The sequence below is a fragment of the Rhinoderma darwinii genome, chromosome 8, assembly GCF_050947455.1.
Source record: "Rhinoderma darwinii isolate aRhiDar2 chromosome 8, aRhiDar2.hap1, whole genome shotgun sequence".
NCBI classification, from domain to species: domain Eukaryota; kingdom Metazoa; phylum Chordata; class Amphibia; order Anura; family Rhinodermatidae; genus Rhinoderma; species Rhinoderma darwinii.
In genome coordinates, this window is record NC_134694.1 from 17,832,306 (window position 1) to 17,852,479 (window position 20,174).

The window sequence follows — 20,174 nt, forward strand, 5'->3', positions numbered from 1 at the left end:
TCCAAGCGCTTATCAAAAAGAAGAAAGCGAAAAAACGCAAGGCGCCACATAGTGCAGATCACCAAAAATAATGGAATAAAACAGAGGAAAGTCAATTGAGCTCACCTCTTGGCGTTGTGCTAGCACAGGCACAATGCTGTTGTAGACTTATAATGAAATAGGTATCATTAGACCGCTGCAGCCAGGTCCCATCCGGTAACTGGAGGTGGTTACCGCTGTAAAGTATTTGCAGGAAGAAAAAATTGGTGGACCATAAACGGCACTGCTCGTAATAAAGGTAGAAGTAGTTCCAGTGTTTTGAAATACAAAAATAAATAATTTATTGCAAAAGACTACGCGTTTCAATGCTGAACCAGCGTCTTCATCAGGCCAATAGGCTAATCCCCATAGCTAATCTGAACTTTTGGAAGGTATGTAATAAGGTTATCAGGAGCCATATGCCTACGGAGTAGCTTACGTTGTGGCATACTTTTCTCATTGGCTTCCATTGTATAAAAAAAGTATACTTTTTTTTACTGGATAGCTCTGTATGAAATAATGCAGTTGTACTACGATATTTCATACAGCGAAATAGAAGGTATATCGACATATGCCAGCCTGACGAATGCAAAAACGACACTCTTTTTGGCATCAGTCGGGCAAAAAGGAAAATGTTTGAAGTATGAGTGGATACATTCGAAGCATACGCCAAACGAACATTGCAAACGCAGTGTGAATAGGCCAAATCGACACTGAATAAGCCCTAGCAGAGCGATCCATCACACTGTAGTCCCACCCACATCTGCTGCTCACATTGTACACATTGGGGACAACACAGCAGTGGCTTTCACACAATACATATTTTCATTTTATTTTCAGATACACAGTTGTCCTATCTTTTAACATTTCATAATACAACATGTTTTATATAGGTTATTAATTAAACATACATTCGGAAATATTCTTTATCAGTTATGTTAATACAGGCAGATACTTGTAAATACTTGGTAGACTCATCTGGATAATGTAGGGCGATGGTATGAATGGAGTTTAGTGTAAATACAGTCTTTTATTAGGAGAGAACAAATCTATTCTTTGGACATGTTGTGTAAATAGCGGTTGTACGGTGATAGGAAGGTTACGATATCATCACGGAGTGTCATCTGGAGATATAATCTGGGCTTGGGAAAGTCAACACAAGCACACGGTTTCAAATAGTTCCATATTTCTGTTGGTGGAAGGCTATGTTCTAGATGAAGTATCTGATTAGTATTAGTAGCACGCTGCGCCATTGTGTCCAGTATTTTCGGCCAGATCTGCGACGGAGGTCACCAGCACAGCCTCCAATGTAGGTGTAAACCAGCCCTTAGCTATATGCGATGGTTACAAATCTTATGAGTTCTCAATTCATCTTGTGACTTTTTAACTTTTTTTATGCAATGCCGGTTTCACATGGTTGGAATACAACTGCAATTTAGCTTCCGTATTGCGGCTGCAGCACCCCGGCCTCATACCACCCTACTGAGCTAAAGCTAGCCATACACATTCAATAAAAGTCAGCCAAACCCGCCAATTGTGGGTGGATCGGCCGACTATATATTGTGTATGGGCGTCTGCAACTCTCCCCTGGCAGCATATGATGGGGGAAAGAGGGATTGGGCATGTTGGATTTCAACATGCATGATCCTCTCTTCCTGCAGTGGCGTCTAACTGCAGCTTATTGCCCTCTCCCATTGAGAGAGAAAAAATGCCTGGGCAAGCTATTGGTAATTACATAACCGTGCCCATTAGTTACTGCCGAGCAGTGCCCATACAATGCCAACCACACAGAAGTGCCACAGCATGAACTTCAGCCACATAGTACACATACAGAAGTACAAGTCGTTGTGTGCACATGTAAGTGAGTCAGATGAAGCACTGCCTATCAAAGTGGTCAGACAGGAGTGCCAGCCTTAGTAGTTCTTCTACAAATATAACAGCCAAAGGAGCGCCCATAAAAATATGGCAAATGCAGCATTGCCCGTGCAAATGTGCCAGCCACAGCAATGCCCTTATAATAGTGCAACGCCTCTATACCATTACCAAGTATATTGGAGAATTGCTTATTATGCAATTCCCTAATATATATGTGTTTGTTTACCCTTTCACCGATTCTGGGACCCCATTTGGCTTCTAAAGGGGATCCCAAGCCACTAATGATTCCTTTTTCTTGCACTCGTATAGTATTTTTCTATTGCACTATTGCACTATGAGAATAATATTATGTTATTATCTATTTCTAGTTTGGTCTAGTTCTGTTTATCTCCTAGTGACGGAATAAAAGGAGGGGCATAGACAAGGCGGAATCTATAAGAGGACTTGCTCCTCACACACCCGAATATTGCTGAGGGATCTGAGACAGAAGACGTATTGATCATCATGTGGGTTCCTTGGTTTGCTGTGTTCTGGACGCTGGCCGCCTTCTCTGATGCTGACAATTCCTGTCCAGGTGAGCCCCCGCTACATTTATACTATTTTTCTGGCTTTGCTAGTAATAACCTTAGAATTTATATTGAATCCGTGAGCTGGAATAGCAAATGGAAATTCTCTGGAAATAGTATTATTGTTCAACCTTTACATCCGAAGGGAAATTATTTCAACTTTTTATTCTTAGGAACCCCCCCCCCCCCCCCCTATATAGGTGGTCATAGACTTTAGATTATAAGCAAAATTGGTAGATCTGCCAGAAATATCTATCTTAACAGGTGCCTCTGATCCCACATGGTTTTCCTAGAGGAGTACTCTCAAAAGAGCAAGAACGCCTTTGGTACCAATCACAACCTAGGGCCCATGACCCCTCCAAGGCATGAAGGGTCAAGGCTTTGCACCCTGCCCCAACTCTTTGTGGGATTAAAAGGTAGAGGACCCTTTGGCCTGTTATTCCCCACTGTTTGCTAACCCTGCAATGCACCTGCAGAGGGAATGCCTTGTCTAGATTCTCCAGAGTTGCTGCCTCCTTCTCCATGGACTCTGTTATGTATACCTTTGCGGAGTGCATGCACTAGTCAATTAATAACTCAGTATAGAATATTGAAGGGCTTCCTACAACAGGACAAGTCAGGAACTTCCAAATATACCCTGAACAGGGACCTGGCAACATCGTTACGGGAGCGGCGAGTGATTGGTGAGGTGAGTATCGAGTTTATTTTTTATTTTGTACACCATTGTGAGCTGGTTTAAAAATTATTTTTATTTGCTGGACAACCCCTTTAATATAACTTTATAGGCGTCAGAGCTCCATTTACCTGATACAATGATCAAAATCCCCTGCATAGACATTGTGCTGCTGTTGGGACGTAAGAGAATTTTATTTTTAACATTATAAGGGTACTGGCAGCACAGTTTTCGTTCCTAATGCGGCCACTTAGTGTGTCCGTACCTTTTTGGGGTATTCCTGCTCCTCTGTACTTTTAGGACAGATGGAACTTTGGAGGGCTCTGTCCACTCCTGGCTGGGGGAGGGGAGCTGGACATCAGGGCGGCATTACCTGTATTGTGTAGAAACAAGAGGATGGAAATTGATTTAAATGGACCTGAGGCTGTTACCTCGGCTCAAGGGCGATATGTATTCATGAACTATCTGCTTCTCCACCATGTATTGTCTTATTGAATCTCTGTTTGGTCACAGAAGTGAAGATTTTAGGAATTGGAGACTCTGACAAGTTGACTATACTCAGAGGGTGTCCAGGATTACCTGGAACTTCAGGCCAAAAAGGAGAAAATGGATCACCTGGAGAAAAAGGTAAATGGGATCCCAGCTTCAATAATATAAATCGAAGTACAATTATAGTAGATATAATCCATACTTTTCATAGAGTGGAGCGATATTAGCAACATATTGAATATAGTAAACAATAAACCTTTACCTCCTTCAGTCCATTATAGTTTTGCAGATCTGATGTCCGAGAATTCATTTGGGGCATCAGGCCATTAAGGGTTTGACCATTATGGGTTTTACCAAACACAGCCATTGCACAAAAGTGGCACTGTTTTGGGAAAAAAAGTTGATTTTTTTTTCTAATCTCAGTCAACCGGTTTAATTTATGTGCCTATATATAGCGAGTTTGGCAACTTTTTGTGGATATTAACATTCAAGTAAAAAAATAAATGCCCATTTGCCAATTTGGCGGCTTGATTCTAAACTGTTGTAGAGGCCACCAATTTTATGGAAACTATCACTGTATATTTGGCCCACATTGACCCTTAGGCAGCACCCACAATAAGTACTGAATTAAATTCCGCAAAGTCGCCCATCAAAAGTCTCCCCTAGTTAAGGTCATACAATGCTTTCTTTACCCTATGTCGTCGTTTTGTCATAGAAAGCAAAATTTTGTCACATTACATTTGCATGTACCTACTGTGAGCTCCAATAATAGATGATTGAACCTACCATTAGGCCGATTATTTGGGCATCAGTGCCCTATACTAATTATAGTTCTACCCAAAAAGGTAATGACTGTTTGTTTTGTGGGTGACTTTCTGCTTACTTTCATGCTCTTTCTAATCTATGTTCTGTAAATGTTTAGGAGAGAAGGGACTTCAGGGCATCGCAGGAAAGCTTGGTCCTCCAGGTGTAAAGGGTAAGTGATAAAGTAACAATCAGTCTACGTAAAATAGGAATATAAAGAGGTTTTCCCACCTTAGCCAATTATGGAATATTCATAAACTATGCCAAAAATGTCTGATAAGTGGGGGTCTCACACTAATCATAAGAACCGGGTTCCCCTGACCCCTGTTTTTGCAAGCTAAGTCGGGTGGCAGCAAACATGAAGAAACTAACTAAAGAGCTGGCTGTTGTATGCGGCGGCTGCCAGCTGTCTTGTCTTGCAGAACACGAGGTGAAACTCGCACCTATCAGACATTTATGGCACATCCATAAAAATACAAAGTACAGGTTCTGTTTATGGCAGTCTGTATTTTTTTCATACTGCTCGAGGCTATAAACGGCGGTGATAAACCTTAAATGCATTTTTTTTAAAGTTATTTTCTAACTAAAACATTATTTCCTTGGATAGTATTTTGGCTACTATTAAATATCCAATATTGGCAAAAATCTAATGAATAGCCTTAAAAAGAAGCATGTAAAAAACCTTCCACCACTAATTTTTCAGAGGCCTTTGGAAAATGAAAGCAGCGATCTAATTGGTTATATATATATAATTGTATTTATTTTTTCTCTGGGATAGGTGTTGAGGGCTCCAAAGGTGAACAGGGGCTAAAAGGTAAGCCATCTAGTAATTCCTATACATTGGCGGGGAGGGGGGAGTAAAGGAAATTGGAGCCATTGCCCCACTACCAAAGTCGCTGGGAAAAATGAGAGCTGGAAGCTGAGGGTAACCGCACCACTTACTTTGTACCAGTTTATATAAATTGACAATATGTCTGTCATACAACGGATCTGCTCCAGCAACTATTATTGGCCGACAATAGATGTCACTGGTGACACTGGGGCTACTAGGACTTCAGACTATCATATTTATAAGGGCAAAGCTTCTATATTTGGAGAGTCCGTACACTGCCCAAATCAAACCCTGATACAATTTGGAAGTGACCCATGTGTTTGAAAAAAGTGGTGACACTTGGGTTTAAATTCATTGATAAATCTCCCCCAATGTGCAATCCAGAATTTAAGTAACTACCTGCCAACAGTGGATGGTGGGACATGTATGTGCAGTGCACAGCAAATTTCTCAGATGACCCTGTCCACAACCAGCCACAGAGCTCCGATATCATCCCATCTATGGGACCATTTGTGATTAAACAATTTTAATAACTAAGTGTCATATTTTAAATATCATGAATAATACATAACAATTTATATGATGTGCATTGTGCCAAATTATATATTATATGACAAATCGATCAGTGAGTATAACGCCTTATACATACTAATCCATTAGGGAGGGACTTCGCACTCACACATATGACCGGTATATCATTGCACCGGCACCACTATGTTTGTAAACATTACTTATGTGCAGATGCCAAATATATCCTGATTGGTCAAAAGAACCCACATGACCCTAGCTCCCAATTACAATGCACATCACAATGTAATGACGTTGAATACTAATACTAGCGTGTCACACGATGGTCACCCACTGATACCAAGTTCTTATTGGTGCCGGGCTCCCGCAATATAGGACCTAGTCCTCTCCATCGCAAACCCGCGCATGCGCACAGTCTATTAAGGGGATTAACCTCATATGTCACCTGTTTAAACAGGATAAGTAAATAAATTGATCCAAATGGACCACCAAATATTAGCGAGGCATATTACAATGTCTTGTAGCATTAGTGCTGTAACACAGAAGCATCATTTAGTGTCAACTGCATCTACAGCACAAACCAGAGTTTGATCAGAAAAAAACGGGTATATCACCCGATCAATAGATCCTATTCAAGTTTTTACTTTTGGGGAATATGGTCTGCACAACCCCGCTTATAATACAGACACAACCTCGCTTATCATTAACCCCTTAAGGACATTCATTAGGCCCCCAGGCTACCATGACAACCATTGTCACCGGCCGATCACGTCGCGGGGGGACCCAATGGCGTGTCTGAGGGGGCGCCCCCCTAATTCTAACAATTTAAATACAGCGGTAACAATTGACCGCAACATTTAAGGTGTTAAACGGGCAGAATCAAAGTGATCTTTGATTCCGCCCGTTGCAGTGGGGTGTCGGCTGTATAACCCAGCCGTCACCCAATGGGTATGGAGCGTGCTCACCCCGTGAGCCCGCTCCATACTACGCCTTAATGACTGAGGGTATGTTCACACGGCTTATTTTTGGCTGTTTTTCGGGCTGTAAACGTCCAAAAAATCGGAAACAGAACGCCTCTAAACATCTGCCCATTGATTTCAATGGGAAAAATGGCGTTCTGTTCTGACGGGGCTTTTTTTTAGCTTGGCCGTTTTGAAAAACAGCCGCGTAAAAAAACACCCTGCGAAAAAGAAGTGTATGTGACTTCTTGAGCCGTATTTGGAGCCGTTTTTCATTGACTCTAGAGGAAAACAGCTCCAAAAACGGACGTAAAAATCGCTGCGAAAAACGCGAATTAAAAAAAACGGCTGAAAATCAGGAGCTGTTTTCCCTTGAAAACAGCTCCGTATTTTCAGATGGTTTTGCTAAGTGTGTGAACATACCATTACTGGTACGTGACATGTCGTTAAGGGGTTAAGAACATATAGAACAAAGCTATGTATCAGTGAGGTAATATCAAGTTGGCACGATCAAAGGGAAACATCCCCAAAAATACCTATGACAGTAAATTCATAATTAGGGTCTTAGGAAAAAAAAATAATTACATCAAATATGAAAACAAACAGTTATATCAAGTAGTTTCTTAAGTTTCAGCCATAAATAAATATAAAGGTGAGTGCATAATCCACTTCCATTTCATATGATCTATAAAAAAGGAAAGATGAAAGAGATACAGTATCAACAATGAATAATCAATCCAGATTATACAATGACTCTAAAGAACAACATCCTACTACATCCAGGTATGGGCTTTTTGCTAATTTTTTCATTAAAAATTTTTGGAGAGCTAAGGGGACCAAAAAAAAAAAAAACAGCAATTTGCATGATATATATATATATATATATATATATATATATTTATATATATATATATATATTTATTTTATTTTTTACAGCGCTCACCGAGCGGGTTAAAAAACACTATGGATATATATGTCGTGATACTGACAGTTTGACCGATACTGACAGTCTCCTTTGAAGCCCTGCGTTTACAAAGATGGCAAGAATAGATATTGGGATGCACTCCTCAATTAGTCGGCGTGGTGCTAGTAGGGTGGGGACGAGAATCCCACAATATTGAGAAATATATAACCCCAGCACTCTTTACAAAGATGGCAGACCTGGGAGTGTTCTCTCTCTAGGACCCCATGCTGCCATGACAACCATTGGCACCCCCCCCCCGATCGTGTCGTGGGCGGGGGGCGACGGCGCGTTGATTCTAACAATTTAAAAGCTGCGGTCGTGATTGGCATTTTAGGGTTTTAAAGGACGGAATCAATGTGATCATTGGAGCACATAAACTACATATTCAGATCTACATGTAAGATAATGCTTAATCTGATGCCTATAATGAGATTACGGGTGACCAAAAAAAAGTTTAACAGCATGTGACAACTCTCAAAACCAAGGCAAGGAAAACACCCGGGCTTTAATTCCGTGGCCAAATTTGCGACCATACCAACCGGTCCAATGTCAGTTTTGACCAGGCAATCACGTAAATTGATCTCTTGTTAAAACATAGTGGCAAAGAAATAAGTACTGGTACATTTGAATAATATCTGGACAAAATAGAGCAATGTCCCTGAATAATAGAGGAGACCCTACCACTACAATGTTAATACGTGGAGACACAAGGAATCCTCTTAATATCAGTACGACCATTCTTAGACAATGTTACCAGCCTAGACCTCTCCAGTTTCTTTACTGCCTGCCGATGTTTATAAATTTTCCAGGATACCCACAAAAATTGATTCGCTATCTACTGAAATCGACAATGCACAACCTTGGGATCCTTAACAATCCTTTTAACCCATAACATTTGACTGTATCGGAGGGATTTGATCGGATTTTTAGGGTGTAGGCTGTCATATCTCAAAAGATTGTTTCAGTCAGTCTCTTATAAAAAGATCCGTCACTAAGCGCTTAATTTGTATATAGAGATAAGTGTCCAAAACTTGGATTCCGTCACTTGAGGACACTATAGTTAACTATATATCGGTCAGACTCCTTGAGATATATTGCAAAAAATCATACAACACAGGATCTGTGCCGGTCCAAATCAAAAAATATCATCTATGTATCTCCACCACTTCAGCATTTCGCTCAAGTGGTGGGATACATAGACCCTTGATTCCTTAAGGTCCGCTATAATGATGTTTTCCTAAGTTGGGGCCGTATTGGACCCCATGGCGGTACCTCTTAGCTGAATAAAAAAATGTCTCCCCTAATAATAAATAAATGCAGGTAAGTATGATCTCAATTAAGTCCAAATTAAATTCTTGACACTCAACACTGTAATCTGTTGTTCCTAACACCTTAGTGACTGGCCAGTCCATGATCAATACTAGTATACAAACTAGTGACTTCAAAAGATGCCAAAATGGCCCCCTCCGTTATCTCAATGTCACCTAGTTTTAGCAAAAAATTGGAAGTGTACCTAATGTAGGACTTAGCTCCCATAGCAAATGGTCTCAAAACTTTGTCCACAAATTGGCCGCCGGACGGAGGATGGAGTCCCTCCCTGAGGCAATTGCTCTATCGGGGAGAGAGTCCAACCCCTTGAGAATCTTTGGAAGACAATAAATCATGTGAGTAATGGAATTATCAGGCAACAAGAAATCATGTAGGTCCCTATTAACTATGTCCCTAGCATGTGCATTGTCCACAAGTGTCTTCAATCTTATAAGTATGGTATTTTTGGGTATTTTTTTACTATTAACCATTCTGTAAACACTCATCATCTAGCTGCCTCTAAATCTCAGCAATAAATTAGAATGCCCAACTCCCATACCCAAGGATTTTTTTTAACATTTCCATATCTTTCTTAACAGACAATATAAATGCTTCCAACAAATGGGAATTCAAAGGAGGAGAGTAATTTCTCAGATTGCGTAAATCACACTGTTTCAAATTCAATTCACACCTAAATCTAGACTGTATTAACTCTGTTTTGTTGACTACCGGTTCAGAAAACCAGACTTAAAGCTTAACATTCCTAAAAAACTTCTGCAAATCAACATCGAGTTGTAACCAGTTTACATTGTCAATTGGACATAAAGAAAGTCCTTTACCGAGAACCTGTAATTGTAAGACAGTAAATGGTAGAGATGATATATTTACCACCAAAGAGTGAGTCCCTATTTCTTCTGATTTGAGGGTGGTCTCATCCATTTGCCGCTCTGAGTCTTCGGACTGCTTGTGCTGTCTTCTACCACCCCTCCTGAAGATTCTCCTACTCCTCTTTGGGTTCTGCCTAGATTTTCTAAAAAAAATAAAAAATCAGACGGATTTTGTCCATTCCACAACTTTTCTTCGGTAGTTGTTTTTTATTGACATCCTTCTTGCAGGGCTTCTCATCTCTCTGATCATCCTTCTGTCAATTGTATATCTTCTCAACTTTATAATCCTCCACTTTTGTTACTTTATTTCTTCATGCTCCTGTTTAAGCTTGGATAAAATATTGGTCATGCGATCCTCATATACAGTAAGTTCAATCTCATTCATTGATCCCTGTAACTTATCCGCACTCTCAATTAGCTTGGGCTTCACTTTCTCACTTTGCAAAAATTCTATATTCAAAAGAATAACATCAAGGGCATATTTATTCGTCAAGCCCTCAAATCTCCTGCCAAATTCAACATCTCTTGGAAATAAATTAGGTCTCAAATGGGGGCAGAAGCCCCGTGGTATAATTTTATGCAGTGACAGGTGTAGACCCATATTCAAAAACGCGTTTCACAGCGATCTTAGACGGCACACTTAAAAATGAGACATCTCCCAATGCTCCACTCAGTATCCTAGATAGATCCTCATTTGTGTAGGTAAATACTATGGGTGTTGATATAGTAATTTAATCGGTACCCAATCCAGAAAACAAGGCGTAAGGCAAATGGCGTAAGCTTTATTCACACATAGCACATGAAAAATTCAACATTTCAACCCCACAATGGAGTCATTCTCAAGCAAATTGTGAAAGTAGTCCTAGGGTATATATATATACACACCCCTCATTATATCATCAATTATACATACCTGGATGTAGTAGGATGTTGTTCTTTAGAGTCATTGTACAATCTGGATTGATTATTCATTGTTGACACACTTTTTTTTTTATATATATCATATGAAATGGAAGTGTACTATGCACTCAACTTTTATATTTATCTATGGATGAAATTCAAGAAACTACTTGATATAACTGTGTTGGTTTCTTATTTGATATAATAGTTTTTTTTCCCGAAGACTAATTATGTATTTGCCGTCATAGGCATTTTTGGGTATGTTTCCCTTTGATCGTGCCAACTTTGTTACCTAACCGATACATAGCCTTGTTCTATATGTTCTTAATGATAAGCGAGATTGTGTCTTTTTGTTAAGCGGGGTTGTGCAGACCATATTCATCAAAAAGAAAATCTGGGACCAAATCGATTGATCGGGTGATATACCCGTTTTTTTCTGATCCAACTATTGTTTGTGCTGTAGATGCAGTTGACACTAAGGGTATGTGCACACGTGAACTGTCTTTTACGTCTGAAAAGACAGACTGTTTTCAGGAGAAAACAGCTGCCTCGTTTCAGACATAAAAGCTCCTCCTCGCATTATGCGAGGCGTCTTTGACGCTCGTAAATCTTGAGCTGCTCTTCATTAACTTCAATGAAGAATGCCTCAAATTACGTTGCAAAGAAGTGTCCTGCACTTCTTTGCCGAGGTAGTCAATTTACGCGTCGTCGTTTGACAGCTGTCAAACGACGACGCGTAAATTACAGGTCGTCTGCACAGTACGTCGGCAAACCCATTCAAATGAATGGGCAGATGTTTGCCAACGTATTGGAGCCCTATTTTCAGGCGTAAATTGAGGCATAATACGCCTCGTTTACGCCTGAAAATAGGTCGTGTGAACCCAGCCTAAATGATGCTTCTGTGTTAACGCGCATTGGTTTAGCTAAGAGAGGGAGGTTATAATATATGACAGCACTAACGCTATAAGACATTGTAATATGACTCGCTAATAGTAGGTGGACCATTTGGATCAATTTATTTACTTATCTTGTTTAAACAGATGACATATGAGGTTAATCCCCTTAATGGGCTGTGTGCAGGCGCGGGTTTCTGATGGAGAGGACTAGGTCCTATATTGCGGGAGCCCGGCACCAATAAGAACTTGGTATCAGTGGGTGACCATCGTGTGACACGCTAGTATTAGTATTCAACGTCATTTAGTTCTGATGTGCATTGTAATTGGGAGCTAAGGTCATGTGGGGTGCGATGATATACCGGTCAAATGTGTGAGTGCTAAGTCCCTCCCTAATGGATTAGTATTAATTTATCATAGTATTAGCAGGTGGGGTACGGATGTATACTAATGTATGTATAAGGAGTTATACGGATCGAAATATATGTAATATATATTTATATTTTGGGCACAATGCACTTTATTATATAATTTTATGTATTATTCATAAAATAACACTTAGTTATTAAAATTTTTAATTAATTATATTATATAATGAGGGGTGTATATATATATATATATATATATATATACACCCTGAGACGACTTTCACGATTTGCTTGAGAATGACTCCACTGTGGTGTTGAAACGTTGCATTTTTCATGTGCTATGTGTGAATAAAGCCTACACCATTTTTGGGATTTCTCTGGAGTGCCGCTTCATGTTTTGTAGACTCCAATCCCCTACTGAGTGGGTTTGGAGTCAACCCTTAGAAGCTGAGCACCCGGCTGGGAGTATAACTCCAGTGTTTATAGTCAGAGTCGTCTTACGACTTTTGTGTGCGTGTGTGTTTGTTTGTGTGTGTGTGTGTATATATATATATATATATATATATATATATATATATATATATATATATATTTATAGATATGACATACAGTAGCTGCATTTTTCAGTCTGCTACTGGCAAGCATTACACAATGACATACCAGTAAGAAACTTTTATTTTTTTCTAACAGGAGAAAAAGGTGATGCTGGACTATCTGACCCTGTGTATGGTAAGTAGACAAGTCTTAAAAGCTATGTAGACATTTGAGGGCATTTTTTTAAATTAAATGTACGTATTAATGTGTAAAAAAACATATCTAATATATTTTTATTCAAAATTTTGCTTACTTTTAGAGACGCAGCTTCTATGCATCCACTTTACATAGAAGCAGCGTCTCGGCACTTTCAGCCAAATCCATGAGTGTGCTGGAGTGACGCTCGGCTAAGAGCGGTTCCTGGGATCACAACTAAGTTGGCATTAAAAAGTCCATTGGCAAGAAATACAAAGACTGGCGCAAGATTAAGGCCTCTGGAGGTGCCTGGGCAAAACATGGCAGACCTATTGTCAAGGTGCCTTACATGTACTTTGGGGGATGTATGGTTGCCAACATTACTGCTGAGCTGTTGCACATAAGCTCAAACGTAATAACGTTGTTTCTGAGTCTACATGTCCTCATCATGAAATAATTGTATAATTGTTGCTCTTGAGAGTGCACAGTCCAATCCATAAAATATTTTTGGAGAATGCATTTGATATCAATTCAAGCTCATATTTTTTGATGAAACGGGTTCTCATTTTTATGGTTGCTATAATCCAATGGTTATAACATAAAAGTGGGAACAATGATAGTCCTACTGCGGGGACCTCCACCAATCCCAAAAAGGGGAGGGTCCAGGTCCTGGAGGAGGAGTGGCCACTCATAGGTCGTTCTCCATTATAGTAAATAAAAGATAAGTACATTCTCTAAACCTTTCTTTTCCTCTTAGCGGCAAAAAACTGCAAGGAATTGTTGGACCAGGGTGAAGTACTAAGTGACTGGTACACAATAGATCCAACAAGCCAGAAGCGTCTGAAGGTTCTGTGTGATATGCATACTGATGGGGGAGGCTGGATTGTAAGTGTATATCTATAATGAATATAATGAATATTTCGGAATTATGTGAAAATATGTCATATATAACTATACGGTGTTAAGGTTTTCCAGAGACGCTGGGATGGCTCAGTTGACTTTAGCCGTGACTGGAATTCCTACAAGAATGGATTTGGCAGTCGTCTGAACGATTTTTGGCTGGGAAATGAGAATCTTCATAAGTTAACATCATTAGGTAATAACAAAGAGATATTCCATTTTAATTTTTATCTAAATGGGTCAAACATTCCGTGCTGATAAATTTCATATTATATCTTTAGAGTGGTCAAATCCCCTACATACATTCATTTATATAGTGAACAGTATAAATAAACAGTATGCAGTAAGCTCTTAAGCGCCCTCTAATGGTGGCTGCAGGGAGCCAGTATTTTATCTTTTATCTCCAGTAGTCATACTTACAAGTATTAAGTACACAGTAACACCTACCAATATGTTCCCACAGGTAAATGGGAAATGCGTATTGATCTTCAAGATTTTGAGAGAACGAAGCATTATGCCACGTATGCATCTTTCCAGGTTATGGGAGAAGATACAAATTATAAGTTGTTACTTGGAGATTTCAAAGAAGGCAACGCAGGTAAGAAGCCATCTAGTAATATCAGGCAGCATTATTCATATCAATAAATATGGGGCAGGAGATTATAAGATCCTTGGATCTCTCCAGTTATATCATGAAATCATGTCAGGTTAAGTCATAAACCATAGAATGTTTTTGGGAAACCTTATTTACCCAAGATTTTTTCCGGTCTGGAAGTAGAAATCGATTGGTACAGACTGTAAGTAAAGCTCCTCAGCCTGTGTCCCTATGACAAGACCATGTTCACATCTGCATTTATGTTTACCTGTTCTCTCATATGTGGTGCAAATTGTGAATATTGACCTTTTTATGCCATCCTCGCCGCTTTTATGGAAAGAGGCATGTCTGCACACAAAGTAGCGGGGCCACACCAGTCTGTCAAATTTATTAGAATTTACGTCACAAAACTAGCGTAAAATAGTGGAATCCTAAGCAAGTTATAATTTCATTCTGTGCGGCATACGTACCTTACCCCTCCTCCAACGTTCATTGGACTATTAAATAAATAAAAACCACCCTCTGGTCCCCTTCGGGTGACGCGGCTCATACAACGTACTGCCAGCGGGCAGCCTCAGGACCTTGTATGAACCGCAGCATGCAGAGGGGGCCCAGAGGGGAGTAGCAGTAAGAAGAGTACAACTTTTTACATTTTATCTTGAATTGAGGGGGGGGTTGATGGGTGGCGCAAGTCCAGTCACGCCCAGCGGAGGATGTTGCATCCTACTCTAGCAGAGCTGATAGCCAAGAGTGGCGTGTGAAACCGCAGTCTTAGTAAATCTGCCCCGTTGACTTTAATACGTTCCATCGAGTTTCAGTCATGGTTTCTGTCATTTTGCCTGACAAAATAGCACTGCACGCTGCGATATTTTGTCCAGCACTTTTTACGGAATCTGCAACAGAGGCTCAAACGAAGCCTCCGACGCAGATGTGAACAGAGCCTTATGCCCTGGCAGCCCAGTATAGCCAAAGGACAGGAACATTTATGGTCATACTTTGTTTTATACATAAAATGGCCCATGCTATGTTTTTAAAGTGTGCTTAGTCAGATTGTTGGGCACCAATTTGTGGGTCCATATCTATATTCGCATCAACATCATTTTCTTCAATAATAGCCATTATGATGTGGATGGAAATTTGGATTTGTACAATGTCCTGGTGATAACAATGAACCGCCTGGACACAAGACAGGAATTGTTATCAGAGGGACACAGTAACTTGTAATTTCAGTTTTTGAGAACCCAAATGCTAAAAGGCTCTTATATAGAACTAGATCTTGATCTGAATTCACACTGATTTATTAAGTTAAGGTTGATTTTTTTTTCCAGGTAACGGTATGGACGTTCACGTAGAAATGCCATTTTCCACAATGGATAAGGATTTAAGTGTAGGCAAATGTGTCTCCCAATACAAAGCAGGCTGGTGGTACAACAATTGCCACCACTCAAACCTAAATGGACTGTATCTGGGCGGGCAGCATGACTCTTATGCCAATGGCATAAACTGGGCCTATGGAAAGGGGTACCACTACTCTTATAAGTTTTCTGAAATGAAGATGAGACCTGTCCAGTAAAATCACTGATATAAAGAGTCAAAGCAGGACAAAAATGAAAACTGCAGGAGTCGTCTCAAGATCAAACCCTGTGCATTAGCATCAAATAAGTAAAAATATACAGTATCTTATTATCAAGGAAGCAGGAAATATTGTAACACCAGATTGATAAATATACACTTAAAATAAAGATACAAAAAAAACCGCACCATTTATTTTTTTAATATATACTGACCCCTTGTCTGTTTACAATGTGAGTAGCTGAACTTTGGTAGAACTGTGTGGGTAGGTCTTGTTATGCCAAAGTAGCGAGCTGACTGGGCAAATTGCATTTCTAAGACTGAACACAAGATGGCGATAGATACCTGAACTGTAACAGCTGCATTTTCGCTCTACTCCATTAGATGCTCAGCAATGACCAGTGACTCTAGGGGATTTCAGACTACCTGAGACTCCCCACTGGCTCAACAGAGGCTTAGGGTCCTTTTTACACGTGAAGTTAGAATGGAAAAAAATGAAACGCCGATTGACGATATAGCGAGTGGATCACGTCTTTTAAGCACTAGAGGTCTAGTGTTGACATTGCCGGATATTTCGGGACCCTGGAGAGAGCTTGACAGTCATCGAGTCTACAACAGGGGTAACTGGTAAAAAAAGAGGACTACTAGAAAGCTTCATATTAAAGGGAATCTGCCACCTCTGAAAACCCTCCTAAACCACAGTAATCCATAAATAGCTTAAAAGACGCTGATTCCGAATCTGTAATTTTTATCATTCTACTCACGTGCATCCGCCCGCTGTAAGGCCGCAAGTGGGACCGTGCATGGCATGCTGATGAATAGAGAGGACTACTAAACTCTGCTATAATGGAGGACTCCTAGGACTCGTGTCATCCACATGCAGCGCATGACCTCTTTGCAGGCTTACATCGGGGTAAGCTAAAACGTGAAGATACTGAATCAGCGTCTTTTAACCGATTATTGTAGTTTAGGGGGGTTTCTGGAGGCGACAGCCCCTTTAAGCAGCAGTTATCCTGTACTTGAGCCTTGTTACCACAATGCCTTTGAGGAACATTTTTTATCTATCGTTTCTTTTTTCTTTTTTTATGCAGACCCTGGCATCTGACTATGGGCCCCATGGTACTGCTGCCCCAATGGCCTCATGCTCAGTAAACCCCTGGGCTACACACAGACATTTATAGTGCTGCAGTTACTTTTCCTAATGTTGCTCTGTGTAACCCCAGTCTTAAACTATCACTAAACTAAAAAAAAGTATTCTATATTATCCTGGAGGCATCCATTTTATCTCTCCTTGCCCCCTCCTAAGGTTAGACTATGAGAACAATACGTTTGGAAATAGATGCAGAGCTTAAAGTGAATCTCTTTCTTTTGTCATCATGTTATTTTTAGTGACGATTCATTTCTTAATATATGTTTATATGGGTGGGAGCTAAATTTTTCTAATAGAGTTTTGAATTCCCTGAATTGACGTATTTAAAAGATTGCTTGCAGTCACCACTAGAGGGAGCTTACTGCATACTGTCTTATTGAGTTCAATGCATAACCGTATGCAGTTAGCTCCCTCTAGTGGTGACTGCAGGCAGCCAGCATGTTAATATTTTACATGTATTTCTATGCAGGGAATTTGGGGCACTTTATCAGAAAATGGAGCTACAATTGCTATAAAGATGTTAAGGATATTAACATTGTCTTTAACAATGCCTTTTTGATGGTTGCATACTCATTTTGGTGGAATTAGTCAGCTGGGTCGTGCAATGTGAGAAATTCCATTCCATGCTCTCAGCACGTGGTGAAAGGTCTGACTAAGATTCTGATTGGTTGATAGCAGGGGTTCCCTCCCAATGTACTGCCTACCTGACCGATACAGAGGGCAGGGCCAGAAGTAGCATGCCGACACACCCAAACACCCCCCTCTCATTGTGAGTGGAATCTCCTGCAATCACCTCGCTGTTTAGTTTGATGCAAGATGTGAATTTTTCTTTATTTTGCATTATTATAGTTGATATTACGTGTTGCTTGTGTGTACAGCTACATGACCTATCCCTAGAATCTTTACCTAAAGAACATCCCTGCAGCATGCTAACATTCAGAGTGAACACGGAGAGCTGTAGGGTATTAGTGAATGGATTGCATCCATAATATCATAGTCTTCTTCCAGAGATAAAAGAAGTGCCGTTCCTTCATCAATCACATGTAAAAACTTGTCTGCTTCAGAATATTTATGGATGTCCTACAGTTATTTCTGTAATGTGAAGCTCAAGAATCCCTCGAGGAAACATCCGAGCATAAAAACCTACTCTTCTAGAAGGGACCGCTATGCATACCGTACAGTATTTTTAGGAAGCCAACACAAGGGTAAAGCTGGGTAAGAACATCCAACCAGCTTGACAAGACTTCAAATATCTTATCATGACATTGATCAAAAACATCCTACATCATTCAAAATGTGAAACTATGGAAACAAAAAAATATTTAATGTCTTCATGCATGGACCGGACTGACCCAGCAGAAGTCACCAGGGGGGTGACCTAGGTTCGGACACAACGATAGGCCACAGCCAAAACAAAGCTCATAAAAGGTCCAGCATAGAGCATACCAGTGTGAAGGATCACTTGCTACTGGGGTTATCATATTTTTGGGGTATTTCACTAATAATCGATTTACATATTGGCACAATAGGCCCTGAGGAAAGAATGCCTGCTGAAGGGGAACATTGGATACATGCTAAATATTAGGTTCTTACTGCAATGTAGGAATGAAAGAAGGACACCTAGGGTACACCACTAGCTCCAACTCTGGTTCCACTCAGGGTACTCACTGGCCTGCTCCTCTGCACACAGCTTCTCTAAACACAGCTTACACAGGCTTTGGAACAGTTCTCCCCACACTTGTACTGACTGGAAACACTTCACACACCCACTTCAGTCCAGTCAGAATCTTGTTCCCTGCAAACAGCCATTTACAGTAAGTTGTGTTGTAGGTTACAATGAACAGTTATTTGTCTCCCTCTTGTGGTGACTGCAAGTTACACGTTACGGCTGCCTGCACTGAGCCGCCGACTGCACAGGCTGGAAGAGACCTCAAGAGCTGCTCCATCTGCACTATTTTTGTGTAGAGAGGCATGAAGGGGACATCACTACAGTGTGGGGGCACTAAAAGGGGTATCACTACTGTGTGGGGCACTTAGGGGGTATAACTGCTGTGTAGGGCAATGTGGGCATCACTATTGTGCGGGGGAAGGGATTATCACTACTTTGAAGAGGCACTGTGGGCATCATTACTGTGAGGGAGGCACTAAGGGGGCATCACTTCTATGTGGGGTACTAGGGGGCATCATTGCTATGTGGGGGCACTAAGGGGACATCCTTGCTATGTGGGGGCACTAAGGGCATCCTTGCTATATGGAGGCATTAAGGGAGCATCCTTGCTATGTTGGGGTAGGAAGGGGGCATCCCTGCTGTGTGGGGGGATACAAAGGGGGCACCCTTACTGTGGGGGAGGCATAATTACTGTTAGGTATTACTAAGGAGGCATCCTGTTTGAGGGGGTACTAAGGGAGCATTATTACTGTGAAGGGGCACTAAGGGGGCATCCTTATTGAGTGGGGTGTACTAAGCGGGCATCTTTAGGGTGTGGGGGCACTGAGGGAGTATAATGACTGTAAAGGGGTACTAAGGGCATAATTACGGTGTGAGGGGTACTAAGGGGGCATTGTTGCTGTGAGGTGGCACTAAGATGGCATTCTTACTATGTGTGGGGCACTAATGGGGCATAATTACTGTGAGATAGTATCCTTACACTGTAAGGGTTACTAAGGGGGCATTATTACTGTGAGGAGGCTCTCATGGAGAATGATTTCTATGTGGAGGCACTAAGGGGGCACCCTTACTATGTGGGGGCACTAAGGGGGAACCCTTGCTATGTGGGGGCAATAAGGGGGCATCCTTACAGTGTGTGGGGCATAACTGTGAGGGGACATCCTTAATGTGTGGAGCGTACTTAGGGGGCATTATTCAGTTACTATAGTGATGGTAATATGTGGTCATGGTATAGCAGTATTATTCAGTAACAGTATGGAGGTATTAGTCAGTCACTTTGTGGTAGTAATATGTGGTGGTATAATTCAGTGAGAGTATGGTAATACTGTAGGTATGGTGATGTCTGTTCCATGTATAGTGTGTAGGGTGCCACATGATGTACGTTGACATGTAGGTGAAACTAACTTGTGGGGTGGAGTCCATAGCTTATGTACAGCCAAGGGCCCGAGATCACATTAATCCACCACTGTGCACAGATCCCTGGCCTCAACCCCAT

The 20,174-nt window shown here is 40.8% G+C and overlaps 1 protein-coding gene across 1 annotated transcript; it reads left to right on the forward strand.

The window, feature by feature from the left end:
• The first annotated feature begins 2,318 nt into the window (after positions 1-2,318).
• On the forward strand, positions 2,319-16,013 carry LOC142658612 (ficolin-1-A-like). The gene is made up of 9 exons (XM_075834194.1): positions 2,319-2,467; positions 3,646-3,759; positions 4,544-4,597; positions 5,204-5,239; positions 12,755-12,793; positions 13,551-13,678; positions 13,760-13,889; positions 14,157-14,291; positions 15,617-16,013. Exons 1-9 carry the CDS (start codon positions 2,398-2,400, stop codon positions 15,859-15,861), a joined length of 951 nt encoding a protein of 316 aa, XP_075690309.1. The 5' UTR covers positions 2,319-2,397; the 3' UTR covers positions 15,862-16,013.
• The last annotated feature ends 4,161 nt before the right edge of the window (positions 16,014-20,174 follow it).